Source organism: Manacus candei, unplaced genomic scaffold (assembly GCF_025592945.1).
Source record: "Manacus candei isolate 608988 ecotype Guabito, Panama unplaced genomic scaffold, ASM2559294v1 h1tg000061l, whole genome shotgun sequence".
Classification (NCBI taxonomy): domain Eukaryota; kingdom Metazoa; phylum Chordata; class Aves; order Passeriformes; family Pipridae; genus Manacus; species Manacus candei.
Window position 1 is genome coordinate 8,377,060 of NW_026138109.1, and position 20,821 is coordinate 8,397,880.

The 20,821-nt window shown below is 39.1% G+C and overlaps 1 protein-coding gene across 3 annotated transcripts in view; it reads left to right on the top strand.

The window, feature by feature from the left end:
• Positions 1 to 20,821, top strand: part of KIAA1328 (KIAA1328 ortholog) — a 172,251-nt gene that overhangs the window by 97,909 nt on the left and 53,521 nt on the right. For all 3 annotated transcript variants that reach the window (XM_051804490.1, XM_051804491.1, XM_051804492.1), the window contains 2 exons: positions 17,005 to 17,693; positions 20,475 to 20,570. In XM_051804490.1, the coding sequence (XP_051660450.1) occupies positions 17,005 to 17,693; positions 20,475 to 20,570 (785 nt within the window). The remainder of the gene's footprint in view (positions 1 to 17,004; positions 17,694 to 20,474; positions 20,571 to 20,821) is intronic.

Genomic DNA, 20,821 nt, shown 5'->3' on the forward strand with positions numbered 1-20,821 from the left:
ACCTAGCAGACTTTTTCACTTTAACAGCAGACACCAATGGTCTCTAGGAATGAAATGCTGCTGCTTCAGACTGTGCAGAGGTGTGGCTGGACTGGCCTTCAGTCCTTGATTTCACAAGTGTGGTTTTGCATCCTCTGTTCTTTTTTACCTTGAACAAAGTGCAGTGTAGTTGGTCGCTTTGTTTCTAAGTAGAGATTTTTTTCATTCCTGAGGGTTTGCTGTCTCCTTGGCGTTGTAATATTTTAACTGGCATTTTTCTATCTGCCGCTTCCTAGAGTGTCCATTATCCATTGCTGCAGTATGTTATCTACAGGCTGTGTCTTGGAATTCTCAGTAGGCAGTTCTCAGCATGGGTGCTGCTCACCTTACAGAGGTGTTAAGGAAATACATGGTTTGGATGTATATTTAGTGCAGACTTGATTCCACCCTGTGGTCCCTCCACCTAGAAGTAAAGATTCCATATGAACACAATGTTGCACTTTCCAAGATGATTGAACTTTTGCTTTCAGTACAGGTGTGTAAATTTTTAGAAAAGGGAAAGTTTTCCCATTAAATAAGAAGTTTCAGCACAGGTGAGGTAAAACTGTGACTTCCACCTGCTCTTAGCTTGATCATATTCTTGTGTGTCTGTTGCTTTTGGTATGAATAAAAAAAAGCTGTGTGAACAATTTTTGTGAGCATTGGTAAATGCCACCAATAAGACACAGGAGCACAGTTAAGCATCCCTTTGTGAGTTCCAAGTTTATTAAGTAACAAACTGCCCATCATCATATAAAAAATGAAGGGAAGAATTTAAATGTATTTTCTGTAAGGCAGTTTTCTTTAGGTTATTCCTAAGTAACCATATCTGCTTTCTGAATATAGAATTTGAGCCTTATTAATACATAATACATAAATTTGTACAAGAGCAAAAGATTCTTTTAGCATCTGGACTCCTAAAGCGACAGGTTTAAAGATACTCAGAAACATTATGGATGAATAAAGCTTCTATTGCAAAAAATACAGCATAGGTATAAAAGCAAATGAAGGACAAGACTTCTAGGTAGGCATACTATTTTTTGTTAAACAAGACTGGCATACCTGGGAAAATTAACAAGGTTTTGGGCAGCCAAACTTTTTTGAGGTCTGAAAAGGAAACAGCAGATTTCAAAGCTAAATGCAACAACTTGAGGGCAATTAGCAGTTTGTTTAAAATCTAGTTAGGATACTTAGAGGTTTGTCCATCAAATATAAAATCCTAGATGAGCCTCGAGGTTTTCAACAACTTCTTTACTTGAAGTCATGAATAGCTGTCATATATACTAGTTAGGTTTTTTTTCAAGTATAATTGTCTTGTACAAATATCCAGACTATTATGTGTTGTTAGCAGTCTGCTCTCATGCCTGATAGTGCTTAAAAGCTGGAATGCTGTTTGTAGCCCTGCTGGTATTCGTTTCAGATTTGGAGGAAAGAGCGGGCTAGGTCTGCAATACAAAGTGATTAGTGGCAAAGTAAAAAAGTTCTTTCTACTGAATTAACTATTTTGTCAAATGGCACATTTATTTACAGGCAGGCTCTTTGGACAATTGAAATGCACTTGAAACAGTCCTGATACTTCAGCACTGCAAATTGGAGACTGGAAAATAGGAGGACAGAAGGCACAGTTTTCATGCTAAGGTTCCTACCCTGCTCTACTGCTGAGGAAATGAGCTGCCACATCTGCTGTGCTGTGACAAGATCTGGACAGGATATGTCCAGGAGACTGTGTGGGAACAGAATCCAGGCAGATGATGGAATTGTTTGAGCTGTAGGCTATCTATGCTGTCACATTTAATGGCATACGTTCAGCATCATCACAGACAATAGTGAGGCAGAACACAAGCATGTTAAGCACTGCTGTTTTTTGCCTTTTCAAAAATGAATTTCTTGTATTTATTAATTAGACTAGTTCAGAAACACCGAATTTTGCCAATATGGATATAGCAGCAGTGCCAAGAACATGGCAATTTAACCAGTTTCCAGTTTAGTGCTGGTTACCTAAAGCTAAATAAAAGAAGAAACTAGAAATGAAACCAGAAATCCTGGTAGATGTTTTTGCAGCAACCTTACAGTGTGAGCAATATCAGTGTAGCTGATTAGATTTCTCTTTACACATAAAGATTCTGTTGTTTTGGATGTGGATTGCAGTTTTGATTTAATCTTTTTTTTTCCCCCCAGTGACTTCATATTGTCATTCAGATTGATTCTAGCTATCAATTTCAGACAAATTAATTTATGAATGATTTTTTTAAATAAAAAAATTGTTCATAAGGCTCTTAACTCTTTGGAACTTGTAACCCAGAGTAACCCTTGTGTAGCAGCCTCCTGTTGGACTGTAACTGGAGCTATAGGTTTTCTGTTCCTCCAAAATTTGTACCACTTCAGATTTGAATTTTTTAATATCTATCTCTTGAACAATCTCTTTGTGACTGAGATTCAGAGAGGTCCTGTGTATTCTTTGACCCCGGTGTCTTCATCTATAGAACAAGGAGAAGAGTGCTTAGTTACTGCCAGGAATATTCAGGCATAATGTATATAAATACCTCTAAAGGTTACAAGTTCTCTCAAAGTGCCTCATATTTTTGCTGATTTAATGTTAAGTAGAAAACTGTGTGTATGTGTGGTGGTGGCAGTGGGGGGAGTTCAATCATCAGATGTCAAGTTTTGTTTTATTTTTATAATGATTTATGCAGTTGTTAATCGGCAGCTGACTCCTCAGAGGGAACTTCAGGGGGATCATGTATTTAGAAACAATCTGGCTTCTAGTATTTTCTCTCCATTGTAGTTTTCTCCCTTTGTTCTTTTGTTCTCTATTATGAAGGACATTTGCATGAAAACAAGATTTTTGTTTCTTAAGAGTTCAACTGCTCCTGCTGCTTATTCCCCACCTGGTCATAATCCTCCGTTTGTGACATCTCAATTGGTGGCTGTGCAAATGATTATGATGTCAAAGACAGGATTATGACTTCAGGTGAGAAACAAACAGCAGGAACTGGTGAACTCGGGAGAAATACACATCTAGATTTTTCTCTAACCATTTTTATGTTAAAAGCACAAGAGAAATGCAGACAATAGATTATGTATGCATATTAAAATAACTGATGTATAAGCAGATTGTATCATACCAGAGAGTAACATGACAAATCTATTCTTTAAATTGCTTCCACTACTGTTATTCTCTAGTTTCATCTACAGAAAATTACAGTAGTAGAATAATATCCAAAGACAGTGTTATCAGGACATAGTTACTTCATTTTACCATGTTATAGCTCTTGTGAGAAACTTGTGCTGTTGCAGCACAAAGTCCTTATTTTGATTATAAAAAGGTTTGATGAAAAACATAGAAACAGACCCAAATTGTGGACTGTCAGTGAGTTAACAAGGGTCCCTGGCGACAGTGCGGTTTTGGACTAGATCAAGCTGCTTTATGATACAGTGGGAGGTTCTTGAATTTGTTTGAGTTCTTCTGCTTGGGTTCTTTTTCTCTTGTGTAATATCGCACTTCCTTTTTGTTCCTGAGGACCCCACTGCCCCCAGAAGCTAATTCCCTAAAGGGTTTTTGCACAGTATCTCCTTTTGAGCATTCTTGTCTGTGGTTGGGAGTCCTATGACAGTAAATGGCTTGTATGGCTCTGCAATACAATAATTTGCCCCTGTGCACAGGGCAAGGGGAGAAAGGTATTTGCTATAGAAGCTTTACAGGTTTGAGAATTACAACATGAGGAAGGTGTGTGTGTATGTGTTACAGCACCAGCTGATGTAACTAACACCTGAGATTATGTCTTTGGTAAGTTAGTGGTGGATTCTGAAGAGATTGCTCCACAGAAATCCTGTCCAGGGAATCAGCTTGCACAGTTCTGCTGTTCAAGTTGTTACAGTCATGACTGGCACTTTTAGTAGCTAATGCTAAGGTCATCACAATGACAATTTTTGGTTAGGAAAAAATTTTTCCCCTTCTGCATGATTTCAAGAATGGCTACTTATAGATACGTTATGGAGGAGTTTTTTTGAGGTATTTAGCTTTTCTATTTTTTGTGTGTAGTTTGTGAAATGAAATGGAAATAAACTATGTTATCTTTTAAGCATTTACTGTACTGTGTCAGAATGACTGGGTGAAAATAAAAAGGGAAGAGAGGAGTTAATGTAACAGAAATAAAGATGTGGAAAATCATCCAATCCACAGTTCTGATATTTGAAGTACTCCCAGCTTCAGAGAAACCATGGGGAGTGGTGGTTTTTTTTTTTGGTTTGTGGTTTGTTTTTTTTTTTTTTGAGCAGAATTGAAGTAGTTATCTTCAGGAGCCCAGTAATTAAAATTAGAAAGTTGGTAACATTTTTATTGCAGGCAATTCTAGTGGTGAGATTAACATTAGATAATCTTATCATTAAATAACCAGGCACCCTGTGATGATCTGACACATGAGAGGCTGCACAGAGCTTCTGGTCCCCCAAGGGCTGTGATTGTTTTATGGTTTTATCTTATGATAACTGTGCTTTGGTTTTGCCCTTTTCTAAGGGTTTCATACGGTACACATTCCCTCCCACCTCCCTGTAAATTTGTAATTTAACGCTACTCTAGGAAATGGCAAATCAGCATGAAACTATTAATCTTATCTCATATCATGAAACAGACACTGATCCAAGAGATCTGATTACTTTGCTTCTGGTCATTATCCAGACTGAACACTCGGCTTGGGCATTTGTATCATCAAGAGTTCTGTCATCAGAAAGGAAAAGATTTCAAAAACAAGAGCAAAATCTATGATCAATCCAGTTTAACATTTCCTGCCAAAAATACAGTGTGGCACCAGAGTCCTTTTACTGGTCACTTAGCGATCCGTTGTGGTATTAAAGCCTTAATTTCTGCCCTGTGTCTACAGCTTCTTCTTATGGGTGTTTAAAGCAGAATAAAGGACTTGAATGTCAGGCATGAAGACTTTAAATAATCTGTAGTGATTTTAATGAGTTCAGTCACAATTGCCACAGGTTTGCTGTGCTTCGTAAGTATTTCTGAGATGGAGCTTGCAGTCAGGCTCTCTGCTGCCAAGTTGCTTTTCGGTCTTTTGAGAAGGATGGAAACTGGCTCCTGTTCAGTCCTGCAGAACTGAGTCGGTTTTAGCTTGAACTGCTCTGGAAATAGCCATCTGCATCCCCTCCCCTCCAATGAGTATATTGTGAACAAGAAATTCAGTTTTAATTTGTATTACAGTTTAGCTAATTAAAGAAAACTCATTTTAAATACCCGACTGAACCAATGTGATTTGGGTTTCTTCTGTTCTTTACTCTTGGCTCTTCTTCCTTTTTTTCCCCCCACTCAGTTCTTCCAAATACTTGCAAGTTCATATCTTCTCTCCCATCAAGTTTGTGGCACTTCAAAAGATGCACTTATTTAATATGTAACTGTGAGGGAAGCTCAATCTCTTTTTTTACTTTTCCAGTAGGATAGAACTTTATGCTCTACAACAGTATTTGGAAAATATTTTTTTTTTTTTACTATTTACAAATCCCAAGGGACTTTGTAGATATGGAAACATGTGGTGAGAATTTCTTCTCTGCTCAACTGTGTGGTTGAAACTCTGTTCCTGGAGGGAGGGAATTTTACTGTTGACCTAATTCTACTCCTGTTAAAGTTGGCACTGAGTGGTTTTAGAGATTTTCAGCCTCAAAGCGTTACCATTCTTTGTTGAATCCGAAGTTTAAGGAGGAGAGCTGAAGTGCAGCTCTTTCAGATGGAATAAGGAAGGCTTAAGCCTGGTAATCAGAATACATTTATTAACTAACTCTATCCAAAGAAGTGGCCTGGGAACCCAGATAGAGGGTTCAACTTTGCATTAGAATTTTGTCAGAACTTCAAAAATTCATACCTTTTGGCATCATGGGCTGTTTCTGCTCTCTACATTGGTGCAGACTTACCGTACAGATTGAGTTCACAAAGTGGGGAAGGATAAACCAGAGCAAAGGTAAAATATAAACCCACAAACTTCTATAGTTTTCCCTGGGGAAAAAAAAAAATCCCTTAAAATGGTTCCCTTCTTGAGAATAATTAATGTCACATTTTGGATTTCATATATCTGCTACATTAATTGCTATCAAGTGGCGAACAGACTTTTTTTTTAAAATGCACAGCTGTTAGGGTACTGGTTGGAAAGGGCACAAAAGAAGTATGTAACACCTCATCACAATACAGCTCTTAAATTGGCACAACACAAGAAAATAATGGTTCTCTATTAAAAGGAAGGTCTGCATCTCCAACTTGGAAAGACTGTACTGTAGGGGCTCAAAGTTGGAAATTGTCCTTCATCTTGTAAGCGGGGCACGGTGTTTTGCTAACTATTAATGTAAGACTATAAACACATATTTAGTACTTTTGCATATCTTTGTGTGCTTATGATTAAGGCCAGCTTTGTGCAAGGCTTTCCTTTCCTCAGACTCTTGCAATTGCTGAGACTTTACTAAGCTGAGCTCAATTTGATAAGCCTGTTGGGTGGGTTTTATTTGGTTTGTCTGTCCAGACTGCAGTGTCTTAGAGTGAAGGCGTTTCCCTCACAAGGTCACTGCTGCCCTGGAGTAGGGAAGGGCCTTTCAATTTATGCTTGGTCATGCCCTTTTAACTTAATGTTCTCTTTCACACAAGCTGGTAGTGATGGATGTCCATTCAGACAACCTAATGGCCTATGGTAGCTATAGAAGAGCCTTTACATCAATATTCTGCAGCTGAGACCCATCAGGTTGGACTGTCAAACTGCTATACAACACATCTAGGACTATTTTATGCAAATAATAGCTGTGACAACATTGCTATACTTTATGATGTCAAGTGGGACTGTAAATGATCATTTCCACAGGTCAAGAGTAAGCTGATCTCTGTGGCTTGATATATCAGAGGTCATTTCCCTCTGTCAGTGGTCGCTGCCTTCAACAGTACTAAACCCACTGCAGAATACCCTCAGCTCTTAAGGAGCCTCAGCCATACATGGATGTCTACTGGGACATCTGTTGTGGCATTTCAGGTGTGGTGAGAATGTTGTGGAGTCAGCATCTTCATGGTGAGCTCCAGAAGGCAACAGTTGGCTTACCCTGGGAATGGGAGATTCCTATTTGCTCCATGCCTGTTCTTATCCTTTGATTCAACTCTTCCTGCAGTCTTTCATTAGTTAATTTATGTACCTATTTGGAATACTGCAAGCCTGCCAAAGAGAAAACATTTAATTTCTCACTGAAATCACAGCCTGTGTGCCAAAAGGACCTTGAATTTTTATGTTCAGAGGGCTGAGCCTTCCAGGCTCCAGTGAGATTGTTTGCCTGTGTTGCTTAGAGGTCTCAGGGACACCTGTCCAATGCAGAGACTGTCAGATTAGGTTACAGATTATGAGATATCATGCTGTAAACGTGCTTAGGTAGAACTTCTTCAGGGGTTGTTATATTTTGCACAAAACTTCCAGTTACATGTGTTCTTATTTAAAAAAGTTCACATCCTTTGCATCTGTGGAGCGCTGCTTGCATGTTCAGCTCTTCCTGTGTAACTGTAAACAAAGATGTTGACTTCTTGCTAAGGCAAGAGAACCTGACAAGAGCAAGGATATGAACTAACTATGGAAAGCAGGAACTGGAAGCATAATATGCAATATCTGCCCATGGTGGAGTTGTGCCACTGTTCAGAGAAGACTCAGCATTTCAGGCACCTTGGTAGCAACTCCAGCATTACCCATGTACTGGTTCATTCATCTCTACGTTGCATTGTACCCTTATGTGTGTTTGGAGTATGTCTGTTTTTGCACTATTACTGTGATATATAGAAATAGTCTGTGCTTCCAGCAGGTTAATTTGTATTTTCTTCACTCCCTTATCTAAATAAGTTGTTCCTGGTAATTTAGTCACCTTGGCATGACAGCAAGTTTTGGCATGACAACAAGTTTCTGCATGTCAGCGACTCCAGACTGGTTGTTTTCTCTCTTAGCTTCATATCCAGTGAGAGAGACATAAGGACCCCTCTTGTGTTTACCAGGGGTTAGCATGGGGTAAAAACACACAAGCTGTGATCTCAAAGCTGATGAGACTTTGGGCAGTCAGTTAGACAGCTGCTGTCTTATAAATGGTATATATACTTTTCTGAAATGTGTGGAAGTCAAGTACCATGGCTCTGACTTGATTCTTATAGAAGACATTCGTAATTTTCTGTTACCAAGGCTATTTAACACATAACTCTGTCTTGCACCAGCATTTAGCCAGTTAATGTAAAGCTCTATATTGGTGGGGTGCTGGTGTGTTAGTCTTGTTCCAGTCTTTGTTCTGAAGAACAGCATCATTACAAAATAAAAGAGTCCTTCTAAAAAGCTTTTATTTCTTTCATGAAACTTCTTCTTTGACAAGATGAAGTGAGTCAGCCTGTCTTTAATGGGATTGCACTGAAATGTCTGCAACTCTTGTTGTCATTCCTTGGCATGATCGTTACTTGAGGGGCAGATTAGAGGTCAATCAGCCAGAGCCACAGGGGCGCCCACAGCTAGCCTCAGGATACTCCCTACAAATGTAAGATCAAAAGGGCAGGCATATGAAAATTACTGTTTACTTTTTATGAATTATTTCCCAGAGATGGGATCATTAGCAGAATCTAAATGCTGTCTAGCTATTAGTGCAAGGACACTCCTGACAGAATGCACTTGCTTGGGCATACCTTTCCACTGTTAAAATAAAAAGATTTTCTGGTTTTGCTTTTGTGGGATTTCTTTATTATTTAAATAACTTTCTGGTTGTTGTTGTTTGGTGTGGTTTTTTTTGCCCCCAGTACACTGTCCCTGCTTCTGAAGAACGTGCCTTTAATTCCTAGATGTCATCTATTTCTTTGTGCAGCAAAGGTATTTCAAAGTCTTCATCTGGGGACTCTGCAGGAGTCTTCTGAAGGAAGTAAAACTTTCTGGTAATCTTCCTGACTGAAGAGTGGCTGTTACAATTCATTGCTAGCCAATGGGTACCAGAATTATCCCTACTGTAAATACAGGGGAAAGGTGATATTGGCTGTCACACGGTGAGGTGCATGTTGCAAATGCTGATGCAATGTCTACTTCTGCAGTAATCTTCACACATCAAAGTCTGCACCTTCTTATCCACATAAGTATCTGGCTTCTGTTTGATCACAGTAATCAGGGCTATTTAGAAGGGTCACAGTATATTTGCCCTTTTGTCTTGTGTCTGGAGCTATGAAAGCATGACTTTGGAGCAAATGTTGATTGAATTCTAAGGAGACTGGCAGGAGCTGGGAACATGTGTAGCCCCTGATATGCTAAACTTGTGATTCCAAGTAGAAAACTGTTTGCTTTTTAAAATAACTTTGAAAAAGTTACCTTGAAGAACCAAATACATGGTGGATATTACTCTTTAATGAAAACCAATATGAACTTTCCTCTTATCGTCTAACATGTTACTACCCTTAATGTGCAATAATCAAATGCTGCCCAGTGTAGGAACGAAGCTAAATCTGGCTGGCAACCAAAATAAAATCCCTTATAGCTATTTTTTATGTTCTTCAAATGTGTGCTGAGAGATTAGGCAGTTGCCTTTTTTCCCCCTTCTCTGCTGTTTTCCTTAAAAAGTTTAACCCCCCTAGAATTCTCTTGCACCACCCTCCTATGATAAGGTCAGGAGGCAGAAAATCCGATGTTGTGTTCTTTATCTAAATCCTTATCCTTCCTAATCTGGCTAGACATTTTGGATAGGTGTGTTTTTACTTATTTGGCGTGATATTTTCTCAACATTACTTTTTTGGCATTTATCTTGACAGCAGTAGCTAGAGAACTTCTTGCTAGTGTTTAAAAGGATAAACTGAGCATCTCCCTTTCCATCTTTTCCTCTTGCTGTTGGATAGAGCCCAGGAAACTTTTTAATCCTTGCAAAGCTGTGAGCATGCAAAGGAAACGTGTGTGCAGATGAGTGGGGTCGCTGGGTCCTCCAAGACAGGGGTCTGCAAAGTGTCCATCTACATGAGTGGGTCTGGGACTTAGCACAACAACCTTCTAAGAACTGAGGCACAGATACTATGAGTCTGTGTGTGCTAGGCACAGTTTATGTTTGTACTGAGCACACCCAATCTCAAAAGTTTTCCACCATATGACTTGGACTTCTTGGGCTAGCTCTTCAGCTGCAGTCATGCTCACAGGTTCATGAGATTCAGGGCCTGGACATTGCAGGCTTGCCCTGCAATTTCTTGCAGACTTTACACTGAGGCAGAATCAAATATCTAATGGTTCTGTTCATCTTAGCTATCTTCATTGCTGATGTCTTCTTGTTCTTCTAGTCATCATGTAAAGCAGTGGTTTTAAGATATCTTTTACTGCATCTGTGCTTCAGAGGCTGTTACGTATGCTTTTTTTTTGATTATGTTGTACTGCAAGGTTTCTTAAACCTCTCTGAAGTGGTATGTCTTGAAGCCAATACTCGAATCCTGATGGGTTTCTAGAGCACTGGTCTCTCCAGTGCTGTTAGAACAGAAGAATGGTGGAGGTCTCTTCTCCACCCAAATGGTGAGGTATGTGAGGTGCATCTGTCAGCTGATAGCTTTTAAATTAATATTTCCATTTCCCTGTGTGTAGCCTTATCTTTACAGGCAGGTGTATATGCGTTGGGAGAGGGACTATTTTTGGCTCTGCTGTAGGAGAGCCTGAAGGTAATGAGTTGTGCATAGTAAATCTTGCTTACTCCATAATTTCCACTACATTTCAAATTAAGGGCCTAAATTAGGGTTAGTGTCAGACTTGCTCTTTTGCTATGTCCTAATTTTGTTTTAAAAGCACATAGCTAAGGACTTTAATATGTTTTAGATTCAGGGCTTGTAAGTTATACTAAAATCCCTAAGGGAGGCAAAATAACTTATTAAAACCTTGCAAATGTTTTTGACTGCTGCATTCTATTATTTTCTATTCCAGTGGTAGCATGCAGCCTCTGCTGCTGATGGGTGGAGGAACGCAAACCTCCAGGGCCCATTAGACTTAACTTGTTTACTGCATTGATATCTATATGTTAAATGACAAGAGAGTTCAGGTTATTGAATAATTTAAAATTCAGCTCTAATTGGTGTCATATGACCTGGAAAAGGCCATGGATGACGCCAGGAGCATGCTGTGAAATTCTTATAAATAATTCATAAATTAGATCATTCATTTGCCTGGATGTCTTGTTAAATGCAGAAGTTTGTAAGTAATAACTGATGATATAACACCTGTAAGTATTTAGTTCATATGCTGGAAGGTAATCTACCTTGATGATCTTCTAGCAAAACCTGCCAGAGTACGAGAGTTAATTGCACTAGGGAGAATGCACTACATTTATTTGGGATGGGCTTTGGCAAGGCGTACCGTGCAGATGTTGCATTACACATTCTCTATCAGCTAGACAACTATTCTGTGTATGCCCATGTTAAAAATGCAGCTCATCACTCTTCTGCCCTTATTTCACATGAACTCCAAATGCACTGGGAAATGGTAGTGACCTGCTCTGCTCACAAATAGTATAGTTTTTGAAATATTTATCTAGGTCTTGAACTACTGATTCTTCAGTAAAATAAAGGGCAAAAGTAAAAAATTGAAGTCAGAAGATTCTGATTTTTTTTTTTTTATTATTTCTATAATGCTGGCAGCACATTGAATCTTAATAGTAGGACCTGGTGCTGTCAAGATTAGTGCAGTGGCATTTTTCTATAGTGCAAACAGGAATGACACAGTTTTTTCCCGGAAAGCAAACATATTTGTTTAATTTTAGTGGTCAGGTATTGCACTGCCATATGTGAGTACTGGTCGAGTTTAATGGGCATTCTGCTCACAGTGACTTCCAGGACTCAAGGTACAGGCACCTCACTTTAGTTTTCTTGGAGCACTATATTATTAACAACTGCCTCATCAGCCAGCGTAAAAACAGTTTACTGATCTAAAATGGTAGCGTTTGTTAGAGATTATCTACAATATTTGGGTAGCAGGAGAAGAAGGGTGGCATGTTTATGAATGCAAAATATACACTTAAAGCTGAGTGCCAGCAAATGCTCACATGCTACTTTGAATGCAGGTTTTTGTGCACCTGGCATCCCAGCTCAAACCCTCTTAACAAAGAGGAGAAAAAATACTGAAGGCAGCACAAATATAGGAGGTGTTCCTCTGCTGTCAGCCAGCAGCTATAGATTCACTTTTTTGTGATGTGATCATATTACTTTTACTTTTTTTTTTTTTTTTTCCTACGCCTGTTCAGTATGTTGAGTTCAGTAGATTTTTACAGGAAAAATACAGGTTGGTTGACTGTCATTCACAGTTTCTTTCATTTTGAGACCACTTGTTTTATTCAGTGGAATATGGCAATCATAGCTATACATAATTTCTACAGAAAATGGTGCTTTATTTCTTGCTTGAAAAATGGTCGGCTTACCTTAGAGTTATCTACTGTATTTATCTTAGGCAGTGACAGAGACAGTTGCTTTACTATTACGTGGCCCTTTGTAATGGCTGATACTGGGTTATTTATGGTAGAGATTTTAATAAAGGATTACACGATTTAAAGAAAAAAATTTATAGACTTCAGTAGATCCTACCAATATACTTTCAAATCTTTGCCCTTTTATGTTCTTTCTGATAAATTCTTACAGATTCTTGGAAAGAACAGCTCCTTAATCACTAGTAATGCACTTCAAATAGTCCTATCATTTGAAATAATTGTTCTTAAAAACATCATTTCTGTTGCCCCAATATCCTACCTGAGCTTATTTATAATTCATTCTCCTCATTCCACTGACAAAAGCTTATACTGTTGATAGACCTGAAACCCAAAGCCAGGCTTTGTTCAGATAAGAGCCATACATCAACAATGCAGAGTGGTGACTGAGTTCCAGGTTTTGAATGTGTACCTTAGTGAGTGTGTCAGCTGAATCACTTGGTAGAATCACAGATTTCTTTAGGTTGGAGGACACCTTTGAGCCCAACCATTAACCCAGCGCTACCAAGCCTACCATTATATAAGCACCACATCTACATGTCTCTAAAATACCTCCAGGGTTGCTGACTCCACCACTGGCCTGATCATCCTGTTCCAGTGCCTGACAGCACTTCCAGTGGACAAATTTTTCCTAATACATTTTACTGACTGTGTCCAAAGAACAGCTATGCTGGTGAAGAGTCTTTAGGTATGTGCCCTTGGTGCTCTGTAAGGTGATTCTGTGTATGGTAGCCTCTCGTTTGCCCATTTAGATGTTTTTACTTCATCTTTGAAAATCTTTATATCTCTATATTTCTTCTCTCTTCATTCTTCTTGGTCTCCTCCAGGGTTCTCACCTCAGATCATCACAATGGACTAGTTCTAAATCAGTGCGTTCCTCCCACTGTTTCTACCCCACCAAAAGACACCCCTGAGCTGAAAATCCAGATTAGAGAAATGTTCTTAAAATAAAACTGAGAATAATTTTACTTTGTTGTCTCTCTTTCTGCATTCAAACATGTTTCAGCTAAAAGCTACAAACCCAGGTGCTATGAATTAAACTCTTAACGCTGTTAACATCTCTAGCAATTTTGCTCTTCACCCCAAAAGCACTGTATTTTACTGGGAACCCAGCTTTTGCCCCTCAGAGTGCAAGACTTCTCAAGGTAATGATTCTGGGCTGTTTCTTAAGCATGTTTTGTACGTGCAGTAAAATCTGCTGGGACCTTGCCTGTGTTGAGATTGTAAGTTACGGATTCATCCCTTGCAACACAAAGCCCTGTGTGCTGGAGTCAGCCTGTAAATGTGCCTCCTCTGCCAGCGCTGTGAATTAGAACTGCCAAGCACACAAGTTGCATTTAAGAACAATTTGCAGAGATCATAATGCTGCGTGCATAAAACTGGTGCACTGTTTGTCTGTTCGTAGGAAGTTTTTAAGGGCTGGATGTTTGTTTAAGCTCTGCGCTGAATCCCCGAGCAAAAATTACTGGGGTTGCAGTAAAGATTTTGTAGACCTTCGCATGTGTCTTCCTCTTTAAACCCTTCTAAAGATTATTTAAACCATTTTTAATATCTCCTTGTTTCACAAGAGTTTCACATCTGATCAAGTCTTCTTAACTCCTTGTGCTGCAAGGAGCAGTGTGAGTTTGTTTGTTTAAGCCCCAGTTAAAGGAACTTGTATCTTTAAGTACTGTACAGCAAGCCTGGAAGAGCTCCATGGAGGGGAAAGCACAGCTGTTCCATCATGGTCCGTCATGGTTTCTATGTGTCCCATAGGCAATATCTTTCTTAAACTCATCTTGTAAAATTACCCAATTCCTTGTGCTTGTGTGTCTTTAGACTCACAGTAGAAGGTGGGTCTTCGGATAATTTTTTTTTCTTACTTTTCCCCTTCACCTGGCCTGCATCCTACAGATCTTGACATGCACTGGTCTCTTCTCATCCTTCGTAAGTGTAAATGTCAGTCCCATTTCCCTACAACCTCTACCATCCAGCTGTACCTTCAATCAGAGCTTTAACACAAATTACTAAAGAAGTTGTTGACTAGCTTCTGACTCCCAATAGCTAATTTTTCTTTGGGGTTAGACCCTTCAAAGTACTGAGTAGCCATCAAAGGCATGTTGGAACTCACTCTTCTGCCTAACATGACCTCCTCCTCATAAAGGAATAAAAAACCCCACTAACATTCTATGACATTAATGAGAATTTTCCCCCCCGCAAACATATTGTAACTGTGAAATAACATTAAAGTTTCTCTGCCTTGTTATGAAGTCTTTAAATGTCAATGCCATTTCTGAGACCATCAGGGCAGACTTAATGGCGACCAGGGTCAACAAATGCTAACTGGTACCTCTCTTTTAGGGCCTTCAGGGACTCTTAATAGAGTCTCAGCCATGAAGTTAATTTGTGATGTGGACCTTTATTCTTAGACCCGATGATTATTTTGTAACATCTTCATTCATGTGCTTAGATTTCTTAACGTTCTCTTGTCTATTCAGTCAATAAACTGCTGAAATAAAGACATTCTCAGGCATTCCATCTCTTGAGTTTCCTTTTTTTGATGTTCCTTTTAACTTCTGGTTATGGGCTGTGGAAGGGTAGTGTGTGCTTTCAGTAGACCACCCCTACACTGCCAGCCCTGATAGGATCCTCTGATACCCTCAGGTCTGAGATCTCCTGCTGTCCTAAGGGACTGGGAAACTGTCCACTGTGAAAGCCTCTTCCTGTAGGTGTCCTAAATCCTTTGCTGCCAGAAACAGGTGAGGTGGGAAATGAGAGACTGTGTAACTACAGGATTCTTTTACTTACTCTTTTCTGTAATATTTCTTCCTGTTGCTGGTCATCCCTTTCTCTATTGCCTAATTTAGATTAAAAGGGCTCTTTAGCCTTTATTTGCCTAGAAAATATTGGAGACAGTGATGGCACGCCACAAATAATAAATAACAAAACTCCATCTTTTTGGTGGCATGTTGCGTTTCTACTCAGTTGCCCTGCCAGACCCTCTGACTTTAAAATATTTTAGTGTCCTGCACTTTTCACCCAGTCCAAGCACCAGACTCTCCTCAGACATTTAGCACTGACATTAATGCAAATGCCTCCAACTCACTAGGCCCTTTGGGGCAAAACATGACATCCTTGGCTTTCAATCACATGGCAGAGAGGATATATTTGTATGCACAAAACTGGAAATAATAAAATATCAGTATTCAGGTGCTAATCCACATTAATTTGCATTCTGTGAAGTCTACAAGAAACTTGTAATTGGTTGTCTTGAAGGGCAGCTGAGTATATTTGGTATTTTGTTTATTTATTAAAAAAGAATTTAAATTATACATACAAATGCTGCACAGATTTGTATTATATCTCTCTTCTAATCGTTGTTGGACCCTTGCTTGCATTCCTAAATTCTAATGTTTTGGGTCTGATTGACTGTCTTGCACTCTGTGTGCACAATACATATCTATTGTAAGCATTGCCAGAGTGCAAATTATACCTTTCTTTCCATCAATGGATTCCAAATTGCCCTGCTAAACCACTTATACTGCAGTGCTTTTGCTGTCCTTAACAAACCTGGCTTCTGTAATTAAAAAAAAAAAAACAACCACAACAAGATCTTTGTGAAAGGTCCCAAAGGCTGGAGGAGTTTAAATTCAGTTTGTTATTGAAATTAATGCACAGGTCTAGCAAAAGATATGTGGGTGCCTGATACACTGCTGTTCTGATGTGCATAAAACCTCAAATGCTTAGCTGCCTAGATGAACCTCAGTGCAAAGATACTCCAGGATGTAAGTAGGATTGTGATGTCTGTTACATCATATCCACAAGTATAACAAAACCACTAGAATTTGCTTGCACTGGGTTGACAAATGTGAATTACAGTTGCTTGCTTTCTTCAGAGTTTTATCAGACTATAATCACTTGCCCAGCTTAATTGAAAAATCACTTACGTTTATAGCTGTATTTAAACATGTTTTGTATTTAAATGACAGCTTTTGATGTACAACCATTTTTTACAGAAAGTAGTTGGTTTTTATCTGTGTTTCTGTAAAGATATTTCAAAAACTCTCATCAAATTTCCAGTGGTAAGTAATATCCCATTCAGTGCAAGGTGAAATGTTTTACATCAAATCTCCTGCTGTGTAATGGCCAATCAAAGACTATTTATAGTGGCTGAATGGATTTTTTGGCTCCGTATTCAAAATTAAACATTTTCAAACCTTAACATTTAATGTTTTTTGCCACTCTTCAAGTTGATTTTATGTAACCCTAGATGCTCACAACTACTTGATACTCTGAAGTGACTCATTTTATGCTGAGGATCCTGCAGGCAGTAGTTTTACATTTATTACACTTGTGTAGATGGAATGAAATGTAGATTTGATAGCAGATCCGTGTCTGTCTTCTGGTAAACATTTTGTTGGGTTTGGCTGTATGTCCATCAGTGTGGCGTCTGTTTCTGAGAGAACACATTTATCAAGGGAAATTGTTGAGCAAAGATAAATTTGAGTAATTTACAGGAAATTGTTTCTCTTATTGCAGTTATCCAGTAAGAAGATCTCATGCCAGCAGCCATCTCTTGAGCTAGATGGCTCCTACCTGGGTGTTGGGGGACCTTGGACTCTTCATAAGAACTGCAGAGCACCAGAGGCTGGAAGCCCAGCCTGTGTTGCATTGTCTCAGCCTTGCAGGAATAACCCCCATTACGGGACTGAAATCCGTTGCAACCATCAGGAGTGTCTGAAGGAATATATGATGGAAAATGACTTGCACAGAAAGTGTAACAACACTGCGATTTCCCCAGCCAAGCAGAGGAGCCCTCACCATGTAAAACAAGCTCAGGAGGTGGACCAGAAAGCAAATGAATTTCAGAGCACGTGCCCTCAGCAAGTGAGTCATGGTTGTGCCTTCAGGCATGTAGGGAGCTCAGGGAGCGTGGAAGAGAGCCGCTATGTCGGCCAGGTACTTAGAAAACACTCTGGGCCAGTACACAAAACCTGTGATCATTCCAGGCACTCTCGAGGTTTTGGGCAGAATCACAGTGCGGACTCGGGGCCTAAGGAAACGGAGCTGGCTAAAAGCTTGCAGGAAGAAAGAAGGCAGAGGCTGCTTCTGCAAAAAATGGAGCTGGAAATCGAAAAGGAACGACTCCAACATTTATTGACTCAACAAGAAGCAAAACTGCTCCTAAAACAACAGCAACTACACCAATCCCGTATGGATTATAACAGGTGATTTTGAGACTTATAATTAAACTTAAAGAAAAATTCTGAAATTTCTAGTGAAGACATGGGTGATAGTTGATTAAAGTGGGAGAATGGAACTGATAAAACAAGACAGGCAAGACTTGTGGCACAAATTCTAACAGTGATTTAGAGGAGAGAAGACTTTTTAGTGTGTTGGTATATACTGTTGGCAAACAGCATGACAGCTGTGGAAAGCAGCAGAGGAAAACAGTAGGTGGTAGAAAGAAAGGCACAAGACAAGCACTGCTAAAAGACTAGGTAAGAAAAGAGAAGCAGTAGAAGAAAATGAGACTTTGATCTTAGTGCAGACACTTGAAGGAATACAGACATTTGCCAAGAGAGCAGCGTGAGCGTGGATGGCATAGATTCATTCCCTCTTCTTTCCTTGGAGAGTTTTGAAGTGTTGCACCCTCCTAGGTAGGGACTGTAAGGAATGTGTTTTACAGAAAAGATAGAGATCATTATGTGCATATATATATATATGGAATATATATTTTTTCCCCATGTATTTATGGAAAAGGAAGGGTGCTCTGTGTAGCAAGGCCATTTTCTTTCCAGTGGTGGTTGTGAAAAGGAGAATGCTGAGACTGAGCCACGGTACATGCTTAAAACTATAAGAAGAAAAAGGCAGCAACCATAGAAATACATGATGTGGCTTGAAAGGCCCTTGAGCTTATTGCAGAAGGTTAAGTAACAGGTTTCTGACAGTGTAAATAGAGTCTCTGAGAAAGGAGACAATGGGAACAGGTTAAAGCGAGTTAAATTAACCATTGTAACTGAGTTGAGTACTAGCATTTCAGCATTAGGAAGGGAAAACAATAGGGAAGAATGTAGCAGTCTTTTAGGAGAGGCAGTAGGAGTGTTTCACAAGGATGCATATTTCTATACAGTTCTAATATGGCAACTGCTGATAGCATCCCATGAGAGTCTGCATTACATGACCCACTTCCTACGTTCATATATTATAACCACCATGGAGGAATATATCACTTTCTCTTCTTAATTCCAGCCCCTGGTTACTTTTCAAACTGTAGAAGAGAATACTGTAATCTAGATGGTCTTTTGTTTGCCTTCTTGGATTGTTGTTTACATTTAAAATATTGTGTTTATATGGCTTTAGAAGTACCTGTCTTTAAAGCAATCACAGTTGTGTGTGTTGAAAATGACTGAGGTCACTAACAAAGGATTACGACTTCAGGTGAGAATTAAGTAGGAACAGATGGATTCTTAATCATCAAATACCTTAATTCCATGCATGCATCCCTCTAATGAAAAACAAGTAGATATGAAGGACACAAAGACTTTTAGAGTTGGTTGTGAGTTTTTTGGTGTTTTTTTTTTCCCAGTGGGAATTTTTCAGGATTCAGAAAAATATAGACCTTAAATATCTACAGTGATGTCCTCGTTATATCTATTTTAGCTATTTTTTTCTGAAAAAAAAACAACTCTCATGGTTTACAGAGCTCTAGTTACCTAAAAAGAATTCTATGAATTAAAATCATATATGATCAATCTGAGGACTCAGTATTTTTGTGATCTCTTTTCAAAGGTGCACTTGAAGGCGGATATGCCATATTCTCTCTAAGAAAGCAACTAGAAAATAGTGTGCTTTCTCTTAAAAATGTTTCAGTATCTTTAGAATTAAATAGTTGATATTTACAGGTAAATCTCTTACACATCACAGTTCTGTTTCAGTTCCAGGTATATAATTCACTTTTGCACTTGGTAACAGGGCGGTTTTCTATACTACTAACAATAAAAATGAGTTTAGCTAAGCTCAAATACCCTTTGCTTCATTGTCAGGAGGTTCTAACCTAGTTAGGACATCATGACAGTTTAAAAAAAACAATACAACAAAAATCCTTTTCCAGACAGTGTTTATTTTTGTCTGTCCTTCTGCCTGGGCAGAGTGCTGGTTAAAGTCCATTCCAAGCTACTGAAAGTATTGTCATTGAATGACAAATAAAAGGTCTGACCATTTGCAATTATTGGCTATTAACTTTTCTGATCTTTTAGCTAAAGTGTGAGTTGATCCTTTTTTTTTCTGCTGTGCTGCATCATGACTGCAATCTAATTGTCCACATTTCCCTATTTAACCTCAAGTGTACATAGTACTTTCAGTTTGCAGTTTCTGTCTCTGTGAAATAGTTGCTCAGCTGTCAAAAATGGTGTGTGTGCAGGCAAAGGGGTAGTTCAGTGACTCCTGATGCCAGCCTCACTGGAGTAGACTAGTAAGGGCGAAGCCCGGAAACAGGAATTTTATTCAAGTAAAAAAGTAGTACCACTGTCTTGGCTTTTCTGTCTTCATTAGAGAGAAAGAAAAAGGTGGAGTGATCTATTAAAATTGGAGCATCATCTGAGGGCCCATAGTTTGAGGACACAAAACCATCTGAAACAAATTCTACATTTTACGCAACTTAGGCATGATGCCTTTGAGCTCTGATGCTGAAACTGTAATCTGAGCCCAACAGGGATGTTTTTTATTTGATACTGTGACCCTTTCCTTAAGAGAGCTAGTCCTTGGAAATCAGTAAATGAAACTTTTCTGTCTGTTTCCCAGTGGTAACCCTTGGAAGCAAAGGCACTGGACCTAAGTCAGCCTTTCGATACAAAAGTATATCTGAAAGTGTGAAAACAATTGCAAAAGCATCTGCATTTAATGTGTTTAAGCACCCTGTTTATAGACACATAGGTCACCTTTTTTGTGGCAAATTCCTGGCATGGTGAATTGACCAGCTGCAGAACCAACTAACTCATCTTTTTCAGGATTAGAGGCCACGTCCCTGGCTCAGAGTATGTGCCCATTGCTGAAGCACCCGGAGAACTTGCTCTGATGATGAACGGCAGCAGCATGGGGCTGAGGTAATTTCTCTCTTCACTTCTAAGTGCTTCACAGGGTCGGTATATCTTCTTGACAGTGTGCTGTTGCCTGCCAAGTGTATTTGTTCATGTGTTTGTTTCAGATTAAGAGCTTTTTTCTGCAGGAAAGGTAAAATTCATTGACTGCTGTGTTTTATGAGTCAACTCAGTAGTTATGATGACCAGTTATTACTCAAGGTTTAGGGTCTGACTTCCTGAAGAGGTCTCAGGTTTTGTGTGTCACCTCTTACCCC